Consider the following 23,179-nt stretch of genomic DNA (forward strand, 5'->3'; position numbering starts at 1 on the left):
CTACATCACAGCATTTTAATCTTCCTGTATTCTTCACAAATAGGCCTGTAGATCCTTTAACTACTTGGAGCTAATTGTGGTCCCATGTACCTGCTGCCCTAGTCCACCTGAGTGGTGTGGATTGCATGTTTGAGAGATAATGCCAAAGAAAGCTTGGAGAATTGTCGTATTGCAGGAGTGGAATGATGGTACAGGGGATAGGTATTTTGCTGAGAGGTGAAATGCTGATTGAGTTTCTTGGGTGTTGGTGCAATTGCATCAGTTCAGGCAAATTGCGAATACTCCATTATGCTCATGATTTTCCTGTTGGAGATAATGAATGGCATGCCTTAAGATTCAAAGGAAATCATTTTCTTTCATTCAGTTCTTATGTTCATGTTTGGATTAAGGCTGTGACTAAATCAAGAGCTCTGTAGCTCTCACGAATCCTACACTGAGTGTTTGCAAGTGGGGTATTGGCAAGTCATTATCACTTGATAACGTCATTAACAACAACTTCCATCATTTTACTGATGACATTAATGAACAATGTGTTAGAAAACAAAAAGCATACATACGTCAAAATAAACACAAATTTAATAGAAACTCCTCCAAGGTTTATCCCAGGACGTGATGGTGAAGATATCAATTATTTGTAATTATTTTTGTATTTATGAACATCAATTCTCTGAAATCATTTATAGAATCCATGGACTAGATTTTCATTATAGGACAGGAAATAGATGTCGAAAAAGTTTCCAGTTCCTAACATGGAAAAGATCACTCACTGAGATTTTCAAGGAGGTGCTCTCTTATTTGGTATGAAGACTGGCTATCTGTTCACTGAATGGCCTCTTTCTGCACTGCAGGATTCTATGACCTATGATAAATGCTGGTGAGTGGGCTCTGAAAGCCAGAGGGATAATCAGAGGCTAGACTACAGTTAGGTGTGATGGCAGATAAGTAATGTAGAGTATGAAGATCCCCTCCTACTAACTTGTTTGAAATGGAGCAAGGTCACTATTAAGGGGAGGAAGCTCTTCAAGGGCAGCATGGGACTGTTTTCACACTATCAAAGAGCCTCTGGAACTGACTAGAGCATGATATCCAAAACCTGGCACAAGAACTGTCTTTCACTGATCCAGAAAACGGGGCAAGCTGGGGGCACATTGTCCCCCTTCAATTGTACTGGACAAGAGAGTAATCGTTTACTCTCCATGTTGAGATGGGAACTCTCCTAGCTTGATTCTGCTTCCACTAGAATGTCTGGCATCAAGATTTATGGACTTCGTTCACTACTATTCTGGATATTTGGCAAAGATTGACCATCTAGTCCCATGACTGAATCTTTACACTAAAATTTTAATACTTAACATTTTTCTTGCAATGAAGCAACAATTACAAATTCCAGTAGTTTGACAACTCTCATTATTGTTCTTATATTCATGAAGATGTAAACTTGATTTGTTAAAGTAGCATTTGTTGCACAATTGATAATCAAATTGTTCTTGCATCTACATTGTCATACAGGGATTATTTATGAAACAGAGCAGGTTATAGGGTACAGGGCAGCAGCAGATAAATGATATTTGGATGAATGAGATTATTTAGGTTATGGAACCAAATACTAATGTATTTATGGCAGAGTTTCTTTACAAACCTGGTCAGGTAATACTAAGAAATACAGCAGGATGTAGTATTTGTGTTCGTTTTTTTTTGGATTGAACGGAGGTTTTAAAATCTTTTTGAAAAGTACTCATGTTAAAAAGTTTGCTGCTTATCAAAAATCACTGGTTGTTACAATGGTGAGGTGAATTGTGTTGAAATGGTGAAAAAAGTTATAGCCTTTGTTTACAGAACATAAGTTCTCTTTGAAAGTCTGCCCCACAAAAGAGATTATTGTTCTGATTAGGTATCAGATTTAACTTTAATCAGCACAGTAGTTTGCTTGTACATTGCAAATGTGTATAGTATACATAGTAATTACCAGTCAAAACATACTGAAGAAACCATGTTTTTTTTATTTAAAAAAGCATATGATGTTTCTCTAGGTTAAAGCTATTGTGTATAAATAAAAACAATAATTCACTTTCCAGTGAGAAAGTGCGAGGTTATGCACTTTGGTAGGAAGAATAGAGGCATAAGCTATTTTCTAAACAGTGAAAGGGTCAGAAATGTGAAGCACAAAGGGCCTTGGGAGTCCTCGTTCAAGATTCTCTTAAGGTTAACATGCAGATTTATTTGGCAATTTGGAAGGCAAATGCAATGTTAGCATTCATTTCAGAGGTCTAGAATATAAGAGCAGAAATGTCCTGCTGAGGCTGTATGAGGCTCTTGTCAGACTATATTTGCATTATCGTGAGCAATGTTTGGGCCCCATGTCGAAGGGAGAATGTGTTTGCATTGGATGTGGCCCAGAGGAGGTTTACAAGAATGATGCCGGGGATGAAAGGCTTGTCACATGAACCATTGAGGTCTCTGGGCCTGTAGTTGGAATTCTGAAGGATGAGAGGGATCTAATTGAAATTTACAGAAGACTGAGGGACCTGGAAAAACTGGGCATGGAGAATATGTTTCCAAAAGTAGCAGAGGTCAGGGTCTGAGGTCATACCCTCGGAGTGAAGGGACGACTCTTCAGAACTGAGATGAAGAAGAGTTTCTTCAGCCAGGGTGTGACTAATCTGTGGAACTCATTGCTGCAGAGGGCTGTGGAGTCAAAGTAATTGAGTGTATTTAAGATAGAGATAGGTTCTTGATTGATAAGGGGATCAAGGGTTATGGGGAGGAGGCAGGAGAAGGGGTTGAGAAACGTCAGTCATGATTGAATGGCAGAACAGATTCAAACGGCTTGTTGGGCAGATGCAGCATGGGTTCATGAAGGGCGGATTATGCTTAACAAATCTTTTGGAATTCTATGAAGACATTACGAGCAAGGTGGACAATGGGGACCCTGTGGATGTAGTGTATGTAGATTTCCAAAAGGCCTTTGACAAGGTGTCACATAAGAGGCTGCTGCATAAGATAAGAATGGGTGGCATTGCAGGAAAAGTATTAACATGGATAGAGGATTGGTTGACTGACAGAAAGCAAAAAGTGGGAATAAATGAGTGCTATTCTGGCTGGCAATCATTGACTAGTGGTATATACGTGATTTTGGAGTTGGAGACCACTTGTAGCATGTCAAAGTTTGCAGATGACACTAACATGAGTGGCAGACCAAAGTGTACAGAGGACTGTGAAACTTTGCAGAGTAACATAGATACTTTAAGTGAGTGGACAAAAGTCCGGCAGATGGAATATAATGTTAATAAATGTGAAGTCATCCATTTTGGTAGGAGTAACAGTAAAAAGGATTATTACAAGAATGGTAAAAAGTTGCAGTATGCTGCTATGCAGAGGGACCTCTCTGTCCTTGTGCATGAATCACAGAGGGTTGGTCTGCAGGTACAACAAGTAGTTCGGAAGGCAATTGGAATTTTGTTCTTCATTTCTAAAGGGGTTGAGTTTAAAAGGAGGGAGGTTATGTTGCAGCTGTAAAGGGTGCTGGTGAGGCGACACACCTGGAGTAGTGTGTGTAGTTTTGGTCTGCTTACTTGAGAATGAATGTACTGGCACTGGAGGGGTTGCAAAGGGAGTTCACGAGGTTGATTCCGGAGTTGAGGGGGTTGGCTTATGAGGAGAGACTGAAGAGACTGGGATTATATTCATTGGAAGTTAGAAGAATGGGGAGGGGGGGGAATCTTATAGAAACATATAAAATTATGAAGGGAGTAGATAAGCTAGACAAAGAGAGGATGTTTCCGCTGGCAGGTGAAACTAGGACATGAGGGCATAACCTCAAGATTAGAGGGAGCAGATTTAGGACTGAATTCAGAAGGAACTCCTTCACTCAGAGGATTGTAAATCTATGGAATTCCTTGCCCAGGGAAGTAGTTGACACTACAGTAAATGTTTTTAAAGCTAAGATAGTTTTTTTTTAAAACAATAAAGCAATTAAGGGATACAGTGAGAATGCAGGTAAGTGGATCTGAGCCCATGAAAAGATAACCACGATCTTATTGAATGGCAGACCAGGCACCCTACTTCTGCTCCCTGTTTTTATGTTATGTTATGGGCCAAATGACCTAATCTGCTTCTATGTCTTACGGTCTTTCAGTACTGTGAAATAAAATTCCAAATATGACCAGTACCTTTTCGTAGTTTGAGGGACTGAATGATAACTTCCAGTTTAATATTAGAGTCAAATACTTTTAATTTTAATACTGCATTTCACTGAAAGTCAGTCTTTCAGATGTTACTTTGCAGTCATTAAATGACTGGGAATTATGTCTGTATTTAGTTGAGGGGCATGTTCTTCTCCCCCCCTCTTTGTTTGTCATTGGTAGTGTCGAGTTTATCTTGAGTTACTTTCTTCTATATTTGTTTTGAAAGTAACAATTCTTTAAAATAAAAAAAACTCTTGGAAACCTGGTGTAAAAACTTTCTACCCAACTATATTCTCCGTCATAAAAATGTAGAAATGCTGTCTGATAATGTGTAATTCAACGTTTTAAAATGATATGAAGATTATTTGTAAGCTTTATGAGCCCATTCCTCTGATTTCTAAACATAATCATTCAAATCTTTCCTTGTCAAGCCAGTAATTGTTGACTTCCATTGGTCTTCATTACAGGTTCATTAAAGTAACAAAGTCCTGTCTTATCATTCATGGGACCTTACTCTTGTATTGTTGTGCTTTTTCTCACTCATGCTTTCGGTTATTTTCTGTCCCTTTCACTCTCTTTTTCTCTTTCTCTTTTCCCCTCTTTTGTACAACATATCCTGTGTTTCTACCTCTCTTCTTTCTCATTTTTTTTCTAACACCTCTCCTTCTTGCCCTCATTCACTTCACAATCTCCCTTTTAATTCTGCACACCTCTCTTATCTCGAGTCAGTCAACTCATGAAGCAGTTGGCCAGAAACATTTTAGGCAGAAGGGTAAATAGCAATGGGAAGAACTTGGGTGAAGCTGGAAAGCCGGAAACTGTTCAGCAGAGCAAGTGGATCACAAAGCAGTCTAGCTGATGGACAAATAAATGAGTTGGTGAATGTCTGAAGTGAATTGGTCAGGAAGAAACAACTCGGTGTGGGACTTCGTGAGCTAGCAAGTACTCATGGAAGGTGAGCTAAAAAATATTCAAAATAGATTAATACTAAACCTAGTGTGACGATACTATGGCTTTAAGAGGTGCATTTTGTCCTTTTTTTCTAAATGACGAAAAGTCTAGATAGACGGTGGTTTGCTCTAAGCCTATAACGCAAACAGCTTGTCAGTCCTTTGGTTTTGTTTTTAAGTTGGAACAATAGAAACAACGTGAATGGATGGGGTCAAGCTCCCATAGAACCAGTGTTTTTTAGTTTTAGCTTTCAGCAGCAGTTGCTGGGACTTGAAGCTGGATGTGGAAGATCTTATTCCTCTCTCTGTTACAGCTAAAAGCTGGGGTTTTCTTCCTGCCACTAGAAATGCATGTGAGACAATGTATTTTACTGAATTTGCTTTTGCCAAGGGTGTACTTATGGATTGTTACTATATTGAAAAATGTTTAGTAGTTAATACTTTTAGTAGTTAATTATTTTGTTAAGCATTTCAGTAGAGTTATAGTTAAACTAATTATTTTATTTTTATTTTGTCTATCTTTTAACTACAGTTTAAAAATGTGTTACGTTTAAAGTTGAATTGTTTGACCGATGGAATTGCATCTGGAATGCAGCATCTTACACTTACCTTTAAAATAAGAAAACGTTAGGGTCTAAGTGATCTTAATATATTTTGAGGGGGATTGGTCAAATCCATAATGCAAGCCAACATGTCCATAATCAGCTGTCCAGATGAAAATACACATTTTATTCAAAAAAGTTTGATTTTCTAAAGTTAAGCAATGTTTTTTGAGAAATTTTAATCTCTAGGGAAAAGAGTCATATAGTGCAGAACTTACCATTTCAAGGTTAGTATTTTTAGATTGGTAGCCTTTAAAAATAATTCATTGACAATTAACTGGCATTATCAGGTTATAACCTACTCTGAATTTTACATTAAACTTCAGCTTTGTAGCGCACGTCTAGTTCTTTATTATCATCTGGTACCCTTTATTGCTGCCAGTTTTTTTTGACATCTCATCAGTAGCTTTTGACTTTGATTCAGGAGTCTGGATTTTTCTGCAATTGTACGTTATTTTAGCTATCTCCCTTTGGAAATAGAAGTAATTTTAATGTGTAGGCCTTTGTTCCACAGTGTTGAGTGCAGCTGTTTGACTTCTCATGAAAGTGATCCATTGTTGCCCAAGATGTAGCAACAAGATCAAATAACAGTGAATTAAAGAAATTTGTGATTACTGTTGGCATTTTAAATTTATTAATGCAGGTACTCAAAAAGTCACTTTTTTATTTATTTTTGTTCTTCTTGGCTTAGTAATGTGCCAATAAATAAGCAATTATAATTTGAAATAAGGGCTACTTTTGTTAAATCTGGGCATGTGAGAGTAGGCAGTACACATGGGAACTAATATAGTAAGACTAAGAGAGAATTAGGTGTTAGTAATATATATTTGATGTAATATATATTTGATGCAATATTTATTTTGAAGAAAATTTCAACAAAATTAACAATCAAAAACACATGGTTTTTTAAAAAAAATCCACATTAATGTATCCATTATGTGATAGTCATGCTTCTCTCAGTTAATTTTTTGCTTTTTTAAAATTTAAATAGAGCTACCACAACTTTGACTTTGTCATAGAACTGTTTCTGTTATAAAACGGTTTGATTTTTACCTGCAAGAATAATTAAATTATTTAAAAATAATTCAAGAAATAGTCACAATAAAAAATTATGCAGGACAGTGCACATACTTATGGGAGAACAAGGAAGCACGTGGGAAAGGTACTAATGAGTAAAAGGCTTCACACTGCAAATGAGACACACTGAAAAAGTCTTGAAATGTTTAAAATTGAGTTGGAAGTATCCAGTTATTATGTTAGTGTTAGAACCATAGACACACAGCAAGGAAATAGACCCTATGATCCAGCCGGAGCATGCCAACCATGTTCCCAAACTGAACTAGTCCCACCTGCCTGCGCTTGGCCCACATTGCTCAAACCTTTTCTATTCATGAGCTTATCCAAACATATTTTAAACATAGTAACTACCTGAATCCACTACTTTCTCTGGCAGTTCATTCCGCACACAAATCACTCTTCAGTTTTAAAAAAAAAATTGCCCCTTGTGTTCTTTCTAAATCTTTCTGTCCTCACCTTAAAAATATGCCCCCTGGTTTTGAACTTACCCTCTCTAGGAAAAGACCCTAGTCATTCACCTTATCTATGCACCTATGATTTTATAAAACTCTGTAAGGTCATCCCTCAACCTCCTCCGCTTCAGTGAAAAAGTCCCAGCCTTTCCAGTGTATTTTTATATCTGAAACCCTCCAATCCTGGCAAAGTCCTGGTAAATCTTTTCTGAACCCTCTCCAGTTCAATATCCTTTCTATATCGAGGAGACCAAAACTGCACACAGTATTCCAGAAGAGACCTCTCCAAAATCCTGTACAACCTCAACATGTACCAACTCCTACACTCAAAAAGGTTTGAGCAATGAAAGCAAGCATGCTAAATGCCTTTTTACCCACCCTGTCTACCTGTGATGCAAGTTTCAAAGAATTATTCACCTGAACCGCTATGTCTCTCTCTGTTCTACAATACTACCCAGGGGCCTACCATTAATTGTACAAGTCCTGTCGTAGTTTTTATTTCCAAAGTGCAAAACCTCATTTTAATTAAACTCCACCTGCCACTCTTCAGCCCGTTGACCCAATTGATCAAGATATCTTTGTAATCTTAGATAACCTGCTGTAGGATTTCAGAATATCCTCATTGCAGCCAATTGTTTTGCACTTTATCCATTTTCTACAAGTTTCAGGCTTGTCCCACTTAACCAGACCCTTGAAAGTAACCCATTTATGTTCTGTACTTTGACAGGGAGAATTCATGTAGCTGGTTAACTCTGTCAGTGGCTATTGGGATATCCAATCTAAGAAATAAGGGTTAATGTCTTAAATGAGGTAGTGATTTTATTCTTAGATTTTCAAAGAAGTTTAATTTTTTTTACCGGTAATGTCCTTTAAACCAACTTTAATCAATTCTTCTCTGGGATTGTTGGTTTCTGGAAATTTCATTTATTGACTTTTTATGATTATGTATCTTCATTGTTCACTAATTTGTCACTAAGAGATTAATTAGGAGATGAGACGTTAAAAGATTGCAGTTGGTTAAGGAATGCACAAATATAAGAAGAGATTAAGTAAATTTTATTGTTAGTTTGTGTCGAGCCAGTTTGCTCATTTTAATGCAAAAGTTGACACTGAGACTGCAACTGAGCCCATGCAAGAAGTGCACCCCCAGTGTTGAGGCGCAAATAAACCCAGCCTTCTCCATTTGCTCTGTTCTAACCTAGGCAGCTATCACTGTAGCTTCCTTGGTTTTAGAATTTCCTTCCATCAACTTGTCTACCTCTCCATCTCCTTTTCTTTCTTGAAGCCCCTCCATAAAACCTGCCACCTTGTCCAAGTTTTTACTGAGGTTCCTCTGGCTTTCTCATCTGTACCTCAGCTGAATTTGGGTTCGGGGGTCTTCTGTTTTCAAGGCTTTAAATGATCATGTCTTGTTGTTTGTGATCCAATTGAACCAGGAGCAAAAGAATTGCTGGTTTGTTGAGGTGTTCAGGAAAACAAGGATTTCACAGATTGTTCCAATGTAAGAGAAAGCCATTGGTCCATTATGCCTATTCTAGATTGCTAAATGAGCATCATACCAAATGCCCATCTTCTGCTTAACAGACACATCCTTATGCCTATCCAGATAACCATCCAGTGACCTTGTGAATGCCTCAATTGAACCTGGCACCACCACATTTCCAAGCAGTGCATTACACACCCTATCATATGCACTTCAATTGCATTTAAGTCTCAAAAAATTACATTCTTCTTATTGAGCAGTAATATAGCCAAATTTGGAAAGTTAGTTATTGTTTTGGGTAAGTCACCATATCTACCGGACCATAGGGCTGTACTTACATTAGAGAGAGATGACTGGTGGTTGATTAATGCAAGGGTCAACACATCCCAGACAAGGGAGAGGTCAAGAAGGAGAATCGTACCTGGTAACCTCAGCTGGTGAAAGAATTGACACCACTCTACATCACAAGCCAGCCATCCAGCTAACTGAGTATAGATTAAGATTTGAAAGGAAAAGGTTGGGTCTTCTCACTGAGAGCAAGAGCAAATAAGACACAAACAGGTTAAGGAGGTATGTGGGGGAAGTAGCTTGGAGGAGAGAAAAGAGAGTGTGGATGTAAGAAAAGTGGAGAACAGACGTGGCTACTTTCTGAAGTTGTGAAATTCACTTGTGAGTCCTAAAGGCTATAAAATGCCTGAGGAAAATACTGTTCCTTAGCCTTGTATTGTGCTTTGCAAAATATAAAGTGCAAAGTGTACTTATCTACAGGAATAGTTTTGAAGAACAGCAAAGTTACAGGAGCCTTGTGTACAAAGTTGTTTAAACCTCTTCGGCGTACCATGCTTTGAACACATTATAGAAAGGAATTAAAGATATTGGAAAGATATAATGAACATTTTAGTGGATGATACCAGAATTTAGAGATTCTATCCATTAACAATTATTGATTGGCCTAGGATTGTTTTCTCCAGATAAGAAATGGTTGAGGGGTAATCTGAGACCTGAATTATGAAAGGTTTTGAAGGGTAAATGTAAAGATGCTATTTCCACAGCAGAATCTAAAACCATAAATATAAAATAATTACTAATAAATCTAATTAAGTTCAACTGAAACTTAGTTACTTAAAGAACATTGAAAATGTGGAACTTGCCACCAAATGAAACTTTGAATCAACAAATGAAGGAAAGAAAGGGATGAGTTCAATGACATGGAATAGGAGGAGGTTTATGAGGAACATAAACACCAGCAAGGACAAGTCGGACCAAATGATCTGGTTCAGTTTTGGAAAACGATTATCATTTGCCTTTACATAACAAAACATGCAAGTTAAAGATGGAAAACATAAAAAGCGCTAATCTGAAACATTCCGACTAGATACAACAAATACAATCACGAGCCAGTTCTGTCTGGTGTATTCAGCCATTGAGGGATATTTTTTAAATATGGACAAAAATGATTTGGGGGATTAATTTTCCTTCCCTTTTGTAACTGTCATTCTCCATAACTTAAGCAATTGCTCAGACACTGCATTTTGCTGCCAACTTATTCTACTCCAAAGTCTACCAGACACTACTCTTCTCCGTAGATTATGTTTAGTTTGGATTTGAATATAATTTTCTAGAACTAACTCATTAGAGGGAAGTGGCAAGTTATATATTGAAGCATTGAGTGAAAAAAAAATAGAATTGCAATAGACCTTCTAGATCTCGCAGCTTTATTTAAATTTTCTGTTCAATGCAATGTTATTTTGAAAAGATTCAGTTGATGATTGAAAGCTCATTGGAGGAAATAGTTTAGTTTTAATTCACGTAAAATCAGGTAACAATAAGTAAACAAAAATAAAGTACTTAGTTTTTTTTTCATTTTTTGATGGAGGTGCTTTTACAACAAAACTGTTGCACGTAAAATATTCTAGTAATACCGACTGCCATCAAGACTTGAACCAAAATCTTTACAAAAAGAGTTGTTAATTTTATTCTTTACTCATGCACCAGTGATGGATGTTGGTAAAATACAAAACGACCTAGCAAATGGACAAAGTTGATGCTGTACAGAACCATTGTGTAAAATTCAGAACAGCTTTGTATCTGCCTAATGACATTCTACGATATTGGAGAAAATATATAACGCCAACAATATAAAATTCACTTTTAGCTCACCAGTAACTTAAATAAACTTATTTACTTGCTCTGAAGTTAAGTTTTTGAGTAAACCAGTTATGAATGAGAGTTCTTGTTGCCTATTTAAAACAAAATATGATTGTTACAGTGTTCAGACTTTTATAAAAGTTACTGTTTTGTAGAGCCCTTCATTGTCAATTTTTCATTTGTTTGACTTGTAAATGCAAACCAAATTAAAAGCATCTTGTGATCTTAAAGTAAATAGAACTGAAAACAAGAGTTTTTTTTGTCATGACAACATCATGAATATTGCTTAAGTTGATAACTAATAGACCCATAGAATAGAAACACAAATGTGGCTCATTTCCTCTGTGAACTAAATGTTTAATTTTAAAAAGATATAGTTAATTCCTAAAACACAAGGTGACCAATATTTTCTCTCCGTTGACAATGTACTGTAGCAAACTAAATTAAGAAATAAATTGTAATTAAAGCGTTCACCTTCAGGGAATAGTGTTTCTTTTTTTGCTCACCTATGATTGTAGCTTAACAAGTTGCTCAGTTATTGATTCAGTGCCATGTATTTCTGACACTCATCAACAAGTTAGAAGCTTTAACAATAATGCATCCTTTGACTATGCATTTGCAGAGGCAGGTGTTTCATGCAAGGTGCAAAAAGGATAAAAGAGGTTGTTGACTAAGCAAATTTGAGTCAGCAAGCTAGCACGTAAAAGAAAACTTGAGTTGCAGGTGGTTTGGTGGGTTGTTCATTATCTTTCACCACTCGAGCCCTTCTAAAACAGTATCTCTTACTGTAATATCCTAGCAATTCATAATTTGCATCTTACTAGCTATTTCAGTAAATTGGAACAAGCTCCATGTTCAGTGTTGCCTAATAAATTACATGGACTGCAACTCAATCTTCAAAAGCATCTCTATATCCTCTGGATGTGTAATATAAAAGAATAAATCTTCAAGAGGGTTATTTTTTTCTGCTGTGAAATTTGTCAGTTTTGGAAAAATTGGAAATGTTTCTCATCTAATATGTACATTCATACATGCATATAATTTGGTCCATGTTTGCTTAAACCAGTGATAATGAAAGAAATGAAAAGAGTACTGAATGCATGAAACAAAAGGTTTGTGTTGTCTCTTACAGATAGTTTGTATTATACGTTTCACATTTGTAAATAATTGTCATCAGAAGCAGAGTTATCAAATTTAATCAAACGTTTAATTAGTTTCACTAAGTTTTGCAGAGTACAGGGATAAAGTATGTGTATGGCATGAATGGAGTAAGGAGAATGTGACCAAAACTTTTACACAAGTAAGGAGAGTTCTGTTCCTCTGATTGCTGTCTTGCCTCCTGCTTCTAATATCTGTGACTCCAGAGTGTTATTGATTGATGGGTCACTCTAGGCAAAAGTGAGGACTGCAGATGCTGGAAACCAGAGTCTAGATTAGAGTGGTGCTGGAAAGGCACAGCAGGTCAGGCAGCATCTGAGGAGCAGGAAAATCCACATTTCGGACAAAAATGTAGGCAGGGAGCCTCCAGGGTGAAGAGATAAATGTGTGGGGGGGGGGGGGGGGGAAGAGAGGGAGGGAGGGAAGAGTACAATAGGTGAATGGGGGTGTGGATGGAGGTGATAGGTCAGAGAGGAGGGTGGGTCACTCTAGCCTACATTATGATTTGAAGATGGAGAATGAGTCTTGAGTCTCCCCATTTGCCAGCAGATCATGGACAACCATCTTTGTCTCGTCAAATGATCCAGTTACCAAAATACAGGGGATAGAAAGTGTGTCATTGAGCTAAGTATTGAGCTAAGTAAATGGTTTTAAATAGCTGTAACCATGATCAGTACTTCATACACATGAAGTTTGGCAATTCAGCTTGTATCAAGTTTTCTGAACTTGGGTAAGTGGAGCTGTCCTCTCTCAGAACAAAACTTGCATTACTATTTGACAATTGAAATTACCCATTTAACTATATATTCAATATATGACCATCAGTGATGTCCTAGCAGCGAAATCTGTTTTGATGATGATGAGACATTTTATAAAATAATTATCACGTTGTCCCAAGTCACCCATATAGAAATGCAACAGTTGATTCTGAGTTTTATCTGGTGGCAAGTTTCACCTTTTCAGTGTCCTCCAATTAAAGTAGTTTCTATTGAACTCTATTAGATTCATTAGTAATCCTTTTATATTTATGGTCCCTAGTTTAGGACTCTGCATAATAGGAAACAACATCTTTACGTCTACCCTTCAAAACCTTTCATAACTCGGGTCTCCGATTACCCCTCAGCCTTCTCTTGTCTAGAGAAAACCGTTCCCGGCCAATCAATAAATGTTTGATGGACAGAATTTCTCAATTCTGGTATAGTGCACTGAAGTATTCATTTAATCTTTACAATATCTTTAATACCTTTCTATAGTATTGCGGCCAAAGCTGTACATGCTACTCCAAAAAGTGATTTTAACCAGTGTTGTACACAAGCTTACTATAACTTCTCTGCTCTTCTAATTCATTTCTGTAGATAAGGACATTTTGCACTTGATATTTTTACATAAGTATGGATAATAACCCTCTTTACCGGAATTGAACCAGCTGACCTGCTCTTACGGCAACCCAGAGCTTAACTGTGGCATCATCTCTGTGGCCCTGTAAAACTGCAGTTTCATCCATTGCCATTCTTTTTGAATAAAAAGCATATTTGAGGGTTCTTAGCTTGAGATTTGAGATTGTCCCATAATACTCCTGACGTACTCAGTTGGCTGCTGTTGACCTAGCACAAGGAGATAGTTAAGAACCAACATGATGTGAGTGGAGAACATAACTATGGTTTACAGCATGAACAAATAAGCAGGAATGTTCTCCTATCCCAATATCAGTGCTATTCATCTCTTGCAAGGATCATTTCCCAGAGCTTAGACCAAGAATAGTTTATCACAAGGAACAATGAAGGAGAAGTAGAGTAAAGCAGTTCCCAAAGAATTAATCATCCTCTTACTGCAGCAATTCATTGGTGTCATTACAGGCAGTCCACTTTTTTTTTTCATTCGAAGACACTTCATTTAGTTTAATAGAAATTTAAATTTTGCACAATTGCAAATTGAGTAATAGTCTATACTTGTAGTACAAAGAGCATTAGCACAAAAAGTAATGAATTTCCATGTAAATTAGTTGCTCTGGATTTTAAATGTAAATAGAACAATTTTTTTCAGACTTGCTGTCATATTAAGTCCTGGAATATGGTATATATCTATCATGTTCCTGAGACAAAATATTATTTATAGTCTTGTGATTTGTATGTACTATCAAAACAAACTTCACAGTGCAACTATCTGAGTTATTCGTTATCTAGGTGTTTAAAGTATGTTTCTTAATGGTGCTTTCTGTATGTTTATAATGCTAATCATTTGGCTAATGTTTAAACAATACCATTAATGAAATGTATTCAGAACGTGTTCGCCGATCTGAAATAAATTGCTGTTTGTGTGTCATCTATTACAGTTTCTGTAATTTCTGGTAATACCCCACATACTACAACTGTGAAGCATTACATTGGTAGAGAAATAGTAAGCTGCTTGATATTTATGGACGATGATAGGAAAAATGTAGCGATCTCGCCTGACCACTGCTTCATCGACATCTGTTGGAACTACTCAAATGTAAATATATAAACAGAATTTGACTTTTCTGTGATGGGCAGTGGTTGAATAATCTTATAGCATTCATTGTCGGTATCATTGAGAATAATGACCATTTAGACTGGTATTATAGACACCAGCTAATATCCATACTTGATAGTGAGCCTGGGCTGAATGAGGACAAAAGGGGAAAAATTAGTAGTGAGAGGAAATAAACCAGAGGTTAAATTTCAGACGATGCCGATTTCAGAATTTTTTTTAAAATCGATACCATTTCTTGATTTGTAATTATAGGTCATCTATTCTATACTTATAAAAAAAGATTCAGACTTTTAGCTGAATATAAAATGTACCATTATTTACTTTCTTTCCTTTTTAAAGTCTACTTCAGATTGGTTAGCTCTGTTTTCTGCTATTGTCACTACGAAATGTGTGAAGTGTGCAGGGTTTGCCACCCTTTTGGAAAAAATCTTTCCATGAGATATGATATGAAATCTGAGTTTAATTGTTTTTTGGAAAGGTTTCTGTTCTGGCATGCAGATGCTCTAATCTGCTACAATAATGTAATTTACTTACTATGCTATGGTGTTGACAATACCTGAGTTGTTCACATAGAGCAGTAAATGGTCAAATACAGTGCTTGCTCAGCAAGTATAATAAAGGGTCAAGCCAAATCTGCTTTATTCTTTACCACAGAGGGCTATGAAGACTGACTCGTTCAGTATTTTTAAGACAGAATTTTAATCAGTAAGCAAGTTGAGAGTTATTGGCAAAAGGCAGAAAAGTGAAGTTGAGGATCATCATATCAGCCATGATCTCATTGAATGGCAGAATGGACTTGCTGGGCTGAATGCCATGCTTCTGCTCTTCCATCTTGAGTTCTGAAGGGCTGCTTTAGCTTTGAGCTATGTTTAGAATGAATGTTTTTAAACATATAGGAGACTGAGATGAGAGGATAAAGTGTAGATTTTGATTTTCCCTCTGCTATTTAATGTGCCAAATATTATCCAATATAACAGTTGAGCTGTATCAATGAAGTTCATTTAAACAATGTGGCATTTTCTGTGGCACTTACATCTGTTATTTGCAATCAACCTATTTCATGAAATGAGTATTTTGAAATGAATTCTGATTTTTTTGGGTTGATGACAGCATTATCTGCACAAGAGCCATTACAGTTTTTGTTCAAACGAGCAAATTAAATATTTACCAGTTCTATTCCAAGATGAAGTGTTTCGCTGCTATTCTACCCTTGGGCTGTATTCCTGAATGTGAGGATACAGTAAAATACACTTTTTACTTCGCAACGAAGCATGGTAGATGGAAGTGTTTCACAAATGGAAACGAGAAGAACTGGCAGTTCTTAATGTGTTAAACAAAGCTTTAATCATGTGTACTCTTGTAATTTTTTTCAAATTGACAAATATATTTGTCAATGCACAGAACTCTTTGAATTAACTGTATATTTTTGTTCTTTTGAAAGTTTTAACATAGCTATAATCAAGTGCTCGTGGTTCATTTGATTAAATTGATGCAGATTAATTGTACAGTTTTTTTTAGTGCATAGCATTTAAATGCAGGACAAATTTATCCTCAATTACTTTCCACTTTATTTGGTCTCAGATGACCAATAGAAATGCAAGTTATTGACGTCGTTGGCTTATTTTCAACTACCCGCAAAGAATTGACATCATTATCTATACCATTGTCTGCAACACCTTACTGTTTCCTCTGCAAGCCAAAAAGCATGTAGTGGTCCCCTTAGTACAGAAACAGTGTCCTGCTTCACTAGTGGTCATTAGAAATGGCAATGTAGTATGTAGTGCTGTTTGTGTGTGTCTTGGGCATTGGCTTTATTGTTGTGAATATTTAATGTTTATTTAATCATGGAATAGGCCATTCAGTCTATTCATTGTGCCTATGCCCACTCTCTGCCAGAGCATCAGTCCTATTCTATCACTGCTGCCTGGTCCTTGTGGTCCTGCAATTGTTTATCACATCAAATAATTGTCCAAATCTCTCTTAATAGGCTCAAAGGCTTAATTGAATGCCTCCACTTCAATATCAGGCAGTACATTCCAAATTTATACATTTGTTGCATTTAATTATAAGTGTTTTTCTTTATGTCACTTCTTGCACCCATCACCTTAATTGTCATCTGGCTCTTGACTTTCCTATTAGCTCTGGACATTTTCTTGCCATCTACTTTATTAAGACTCAAATTTGAACACCATTATGAAATCTCCTCTTAATCATCTTTACTGTAAGATAAACAGGACGAGCTTTCCCAAATTATCCATTTATCTAAAGGTCCTTATTTCTGAAACCAGTCTTGTGAATCTTTTCTGTTTTCTCTGCTGTCTTCACATCCTTCCTAAAATGTGGTGTCCGGAACTGGACACAGTATTCTAATTGAGGTCAAGCAAGTATATCTTAGGACAAAATTTATGTGGCTGTATTTATAAAACCGAGGATCCTATATGTTTCATTCAATGTCCTGGAGTATACCCCCAGCTCCTTTAGTTCTTCCATCCCATTTAGAATTTGACTTTTTTATTGCTGCTCCTTGCTCTTCCTATTAAAATGAATCACTTCACACCTCATTAAAGATCATCTGTCACTCATTCATCCATTATACTATTATATCTACGTACATCGTCTTCATTTTAGCCCTGATTTTCTTTGATGGGGAAATTGTTTCACTATTGTTTCTTTTCTGTAATGGGGACATAGATTTAAGGTAAGGAGCAGGAGTTTAAGAGGAGATTTGAGGAAAAATATTTTTAACCTAGAGGTCAGAAGCTTGCTTTCTAAAAGGAATGGTAGAAGCAGGAACCCTCGAGACATTTTAAGAACTATTTAGATGAATATTTGAAACACCTAGAGTACGGGCCAAGTGCTGGAAAATGGGATTAGAATAAATGGATGTTTGATGATCACAGATATGATGAGCCAAATGGCTTCTTTCCGTGCTATAAAATCTCTGACTCCTCTTGTCCTTGTTAAGGACAAATGCAAATAGCGTTGATTAGTACCTCAGCCATTCCCTCTTTCCCAATGCATAGTTCTTCCCCCTCCAAAAGTTGCTTACTCGGTCCTGTTCAGTTTTACTATTTATGTGCAATAGAGAATTTTTACAGTCCCTTTTATATTAGCAGCCAGTGTCATCTTACAGTCTCTCGGTTTGATGTCTTAGTTGATTTTTCATTTCTCCTCATATCCTCTTTTTATAATGAGTATGTTTCTTAATTGCATTATCCACCTAATGTTTGACCTAATTTTTGATGGAAAATATTCAGTCTGGAGTCCGGTTACTAGTGGTGTGCCACAAGGATCTGTTTTGGGACCACTCCTGTTTGTCATTTTTATAAATGACTTAGACGCAGACGTAGGTGGATGGATTAGTAAATTTGCAAACGACACTAAAGTCGGTGGAGTAGTGGACAGTTTAGAAGAATGTTACAGGTTGCAGGGGGACTTGAATAAACTGCACAATTGGGCTGAGGTGTGGCAAATGGAGGTCAATGCAGCTAAATGTGAGTTGATGCACTTTGGGAAGAATAACAAGAAGGCAGAGTACTGGGTCAGTGGAAAGGTTCTTGATCGTGTGGATGTGCAGAGGGATCTTGGAGTCCATGTGCATAGATCCCTGAAAGTTGCCACCCAGGTGGATAGTGCTGTTAAGGCATACAATGTGTTAGGTTTCATTCATAGAGGGATTGAGTTCCGGAGCTGCAATATCATGCTGCAACTATACAGAACGCTAGTGCGGCCACACTTCGAATATTGTGTACAGTTCTGGTTGCCATATTTCGGGAAGGATGTGGAAGCGTTGGAAAAGGTGCAGAGGAGATTTACCAGGATGTTGCCTGGTCTGGAGGGAAGGTCTTATGAGGAAAGGTTGAGAGACTTGGGTCTGTTCTCATTGGAAAGAAGAAGGCTAAGAGGGGATTTGATAGAGACATCCAAGATGATCAGAGGATTAGATAGGGTAAACAGTGAAAGTCTTTTTCCGAGGATGATGACGTCAGCTTGTACGAGGGGGCATAACTACAAATTGAGGGGCGATGGTTTAAGACAGACATCAGAGGCAGGTTCTTTACACAGAGAGCGGTAAGGGGGTGGAATGGCCTACCTGCTAATATAGTCAACTCAGCCACATTAGGGAGATTTAAACAATCCTTCGACAAGCACATGGATGATGATGGGATAGTGTAGGGGGACGAGCTAAGAATAGTTCACAGGTCAGCGCAACATCGAGGGTCGAAGGGTCTGTTCTGCGCTGTATTGTTCTATGTTCACCATACTTCTGCTTAATTTTATTCTCTCCTCCTTCATCCCAGGATCCCTGGCATTGTTTGCTTCCCCTTTTCCCCCATGTTGAAATGTACTTTGCCTCTACCTGAATTGCTATTAGAGTTTTGCCTGCCAACCTTTGAATCTGGCCCAGACAATTTGAAGACTTACAAAAGTACATTTTGTGTGCATAAATCTGACTGCTGATCTTAATTGTTTAGTTCTTTGTGTTAATGGGGTTTAGTGGACTCTATTGTGGAAATTGACATGCCTTAAATATCATGTATGCCTAGAAATGTCCTGATATTTTATTTCTCTTTATTTCCTCAGTGAATGAAATTATTGGAAGAGATATGTCACAGATTCCGACGTCTCGAGCAACAGCAGTTCATGCCCAATGTGTCTGCCCTGGAGCTTTGGAAAGTGGAATACCAGAAGGAGTCTGATGTCACTTACAATCACCACATACTCTTCTCAACATTAACCCTTCCTATACATGTTCTCCCCTCCCCCCACACACCCCCCTCCAAACAAAACACAAATTGTTGTGCTTCCAACATTGTGGCCTTTTATAAACTGCAACTTGAGTAGTTCCTGCAAAAGGTGCTGCAGTTCTGTACTGAAAGTGGACCATACGGTCTCCGTCCTCCATCATAATGCTCTATAAATGCTGTGTTCAGTTGCCTGTATTTCAGTGGGACAGGCATAAAAATTCTGAAAAAACAGAAGGGACTTTAATCTACTTTAGGAATGATTTTAGAGAGGTAGCTCTCCTTTAGTAGATTAATTCAACTAGTATACAGTGTATGAATAGTGTTTTATCATAAGGTGTTGTATCTGCTGTAGTATCTACTGTAAATATAAGCTAAAGTTTAAGCTAAAAGAGGGTTTAGTGAGGTGATATATAAATAAATGATAAACAAAATGGTGTAGCTAATGGCATATACTACATTCTGTCATCCTGAAGAGTGCTTAAGCATGTAGATGTGCAGAAGATTTGCTCTAAATAAACTTCCAGAGACAAGAAAGCCTATCCAGTGTAGCCAATGTCATGGAAGCCATCATGTAAATACGGTAACAATTCTTTGTTAATAGGAAGCAAAGCCAATATGGTACTGCATTTGTTTCTAAACTTAAAATTATATATTGTAGATTCAAAAGACCATTCCATAATGGAAATATGTGGCCGGGGATGGGGGGTGGGAAACAACATTCCAAATTCAAGGAGTTTTTGAAATTTTGTAGATATGTTTCTCTATATTTCAAGTTAGCACAAATACAAGCGCCTTACTAATTTAAGCTTTTAGAATTTGTCAGAAGCTTTCATAGAACTGATGCATTTTGTAATAGGGCTCCAAAACAAATAACTTCTACTTTGTACAGGATTTAAGTTGAAGCCATTGAAATATAATTTAAATTACTACAGTTTGCAGAGGATTTCAAGTGTTTTGAAGTGTTTTTGTCATTCGCAATAGATAAGTGACACATGTATCTCCAGTGGCTGTCGTCATCAAGCTGTCATTTAGGCTTTAAGTGCAAAACAGTGCATTGGGAAGAAAACTAGTGCTTCGTTGTCAGAGCAATATTGGTAATCTGACTAATGATTAGGATGGTGTAGATCAGATCTACTTTGGTTTACCTTTAAAATGATTGTATTTGTGCCTCCAGTTAATATAATATTGCTTTTGGTGCAGTGGAAATTTAATTGACAAACAATTTGTTTGTGTTTCTTATCCCACTGAAATCATATAGTATACACAGGACTGGCACAAAAAGGATAATTGGAATAATTTTTATGACCTTATTAACAGCCTCACAGCATCTCTCAGCCAGTATTTATAAAACAAAATGCAATTGCCATTGATCCATGTTGTCAGTCAAGTTATTTAAAATAAAAACAAATGAAATTCAAATGATGTATAACTATTATTAGGCAACTTTGCATCTGTTTCATGCAGAAAGCACAGTCTGAGGCTATTTTATGAAATAGCATATATGTATTTTAAAGAAAGAGGCAGAGGGTGAGGTAATACAAAACGTAAGACAAAGGGTTGCTTTTATTTTTGTCAGCATTATAAACTCTATTTGCTTGTAATGCTAACTGCTTGTTAAATGCAAAGTTAACATGCATCGTACGTGAGAAATAATACAAAAACACACGAGAATATTTAATTTTACTACCTATCATGAAAGAAAAGCACAAGTCTGAGCTTCATTCAGATTGCTGTGGGGCCAGTGAAAAGTCCTATTCATTGTTAATTGGGAGATGTTGAGTTTTTGAGTTTAGAGTCAACCTTTTTAACTGCCAAATTACAATTATATTATTGTTTGGTTAGGTACCATTAAAACCATTATTCTTAAGAGAAAGTTAAGTGAGCAAATTAATTTTTTTAATGCCACTGCTGTCCAGAATAGGAAGCTCTGAGCTGAGTATCACTCATAATGTTTTTAGTGCTTATGTGAGAGTGAAAGGTTCAGTTGATTTCATCTTCCTAGACTGAACCATAACCATACATTGTTCAGGCATGTTTTATTTTAGAAGATATCTAGCACTTATAATATAATGGATTCTATAAAAGCTTAAATTGTTTCCCTGCCTTAGCTTTTGACCTTTGATATCATAGCATGTGGAGTTTGTAATAACTGTACACCATCTGAGTTTTCTTTGTAAATCCTCTGGAGTGACTTATGAAGCTGTACTGTACTAGTGTATGGAGACCCGTACAAGCCCCAAAAAATATCCTATGCACTGAACCTCCTGATGCCTTCAAATTACCTTGACGCCTGAAGATGTAGAAAGTGTAGAACTGCTTTTTAAATATGAAATCCTTTTCTTAAAAAAAAAAATCTGTAGCTGTAGACAACCATTTTTGTTCAATGTATCTGCTTTGTTATGGATTACGTGCAAGGGTCTTAATAAAACTGCAGTTTGTTGTTTTAAATCTTTCATAGGAGTGTAGAAATAAACATCTTTATGGAACTTCATTGTTTTAATTAATTGTTCTAAAAGCACAGACTTATTAGGCTATGCAAATTCAGTTTTGTAAACAGCACGTTGGGATTTTGACCTGTTGTTGGCATGCACAAAAAAAAGCTAATATTTATGGTACCCTCTGTACTACTCTGTATATTTCAAAAAAAAAGTTTCCTGACTCTCATATAATGTTTGGAAAGCTGTAAGAAAGCCTTAATTCTTATTGTGTTCAAAAACTACAAGAGAAAAAAATTCTGTAAATGTCAATGAACTGTGGTTGCATTTTAGTAAAATAAACTACATTAAGGGTACTGGATTATAATCACATTAGTTACAAAAAGGATGGAATAGGATTGTATAATTTGGAACTGAAACTGGCTTCAGTGCAATTATGTTCATCCTTTGGAAAACATTACTGTGTCAATGAGACTGCCATCCTTTTTTTAACCAAAGAATAAAAACTTTCATTTGCTGGTGTGAACACTTGCTTTAAAACTCTATTTTTGATACTCAAAACAGATGTCATTCCTAACGGTTGAATTTGTTCAACAATTGTACGTTTTGTAGAAGGAGCAAAACTACTACAGGCTAAGTCACCTGTTTTGCAGATGTTTACAGAGCCTTGTAATTTCATGTACATTTTGTATTTTAAAATTTTGTAAGGAATTTTAAGATTGCTGTGCTGTTGAGAGACATACAAATGAAATAACTTGCATCCTAGGCTCTTAAATCATAGTGTTTAAATAAAATGTAAGATGTGTAAATTTGAGTGTTTTTATTACTTGATATCAAGACAGAAGGCTTAAATGTTATCATCCTAATTGTTTTATATTTCACTATTTTCAAATTAATTGTAAAATGTACATATTTTTATAAGAATAGGGGTGTTAATACACATAAATAATGTGTAAGCTGCTACATTACACAATAATAACAAACAGTGGAGTCCATTGGTCTTGATCAAGTGGTGCAGGTGATTTCCTAAACTTAGAACAATAATTTCAGCACCTCTCTTACTCCCTCAACTCTCTTAAACTGTCAGCCTGCATGTCTGAAATCCAGCATTGGATATGCAGAAACTTGCGACAGCGAAATAATGAGAAAGCCATTATTTTCAATCCCCGTCACAAAGTCTTTGTGCTCGCTACAGATTCCATTCTCTTGCCACTGACTCCATCCTCTTCCATGGCAATTATAAGAATGATACTTCGTATTATATTTGACCTCAAAATGAATCTTCTACCACATACCTGCATCATCTTTAAGACCACGTACTTCCATTTCTGAAGTATTGCCTGATCCTTCCGCAGTTTGTGGCAGAGAATTTCAAATTCTGACCATCCTCAAGCTAGACTTTTTCTGTTTAATACTTAAGTTGTTTTTGTT

At 36.6% G+C, this 23,179-nt stretch overlaps 1 protein-coding gene across 3 annotated transcripts in view; it reads left to right on the top strand.

Moving 5' to 3' along the window:
* Positions 1 to 22,557, top strand: part of nfatc3a (nuclear factor of activated T cells 3a) — a 183,800-nt gene extending 161,243 nt beyond the window's left edge. For 2 of the 3 annotated variants that reach the window (XM_043707036.2, XM_043707038.2), the window contains exons 10-11: positions 14,387 to 14,544; positions 19,150 to 22,557. In XM_043707036.2, coding sequence (XP_043562971.2) covers positions 14,387 to 14,544; positions 19,150 to 19,152 — 161 coding nt within the window. In that variant the 3' untranslated portion in view covers positions 19,153 to 22,557. The remainder of the gene's footprint in view (positions 1 to 14,386; positions 14,545 to 19,149) is intronic. The other variant, XM_043707037.2, reaches the window with a different exon arrangement.
* The last annotated feature ends 622 nt before the right edge of the window (positions 22,558 to 23,179 follow it).

Source organism: Chiloscyllium plagiosum, unplaced genomic scaffold (assembly GCF_037043375.1).
Source record: "Chiloscyllium plagiosum isolate Xiang-an unplaced genomic scaffold, Cpla_swu_hap1 HiC_scaffold_17, whole genome shotgun sequence".
NCBI classification, from domain to species: Eukaryota; Metazoa; Chordata; class Chondrichthyes; order Orectolobiformes; family Hemiscylliidae; genus Chiloscyllium; species Chiloscyllium plagiosum.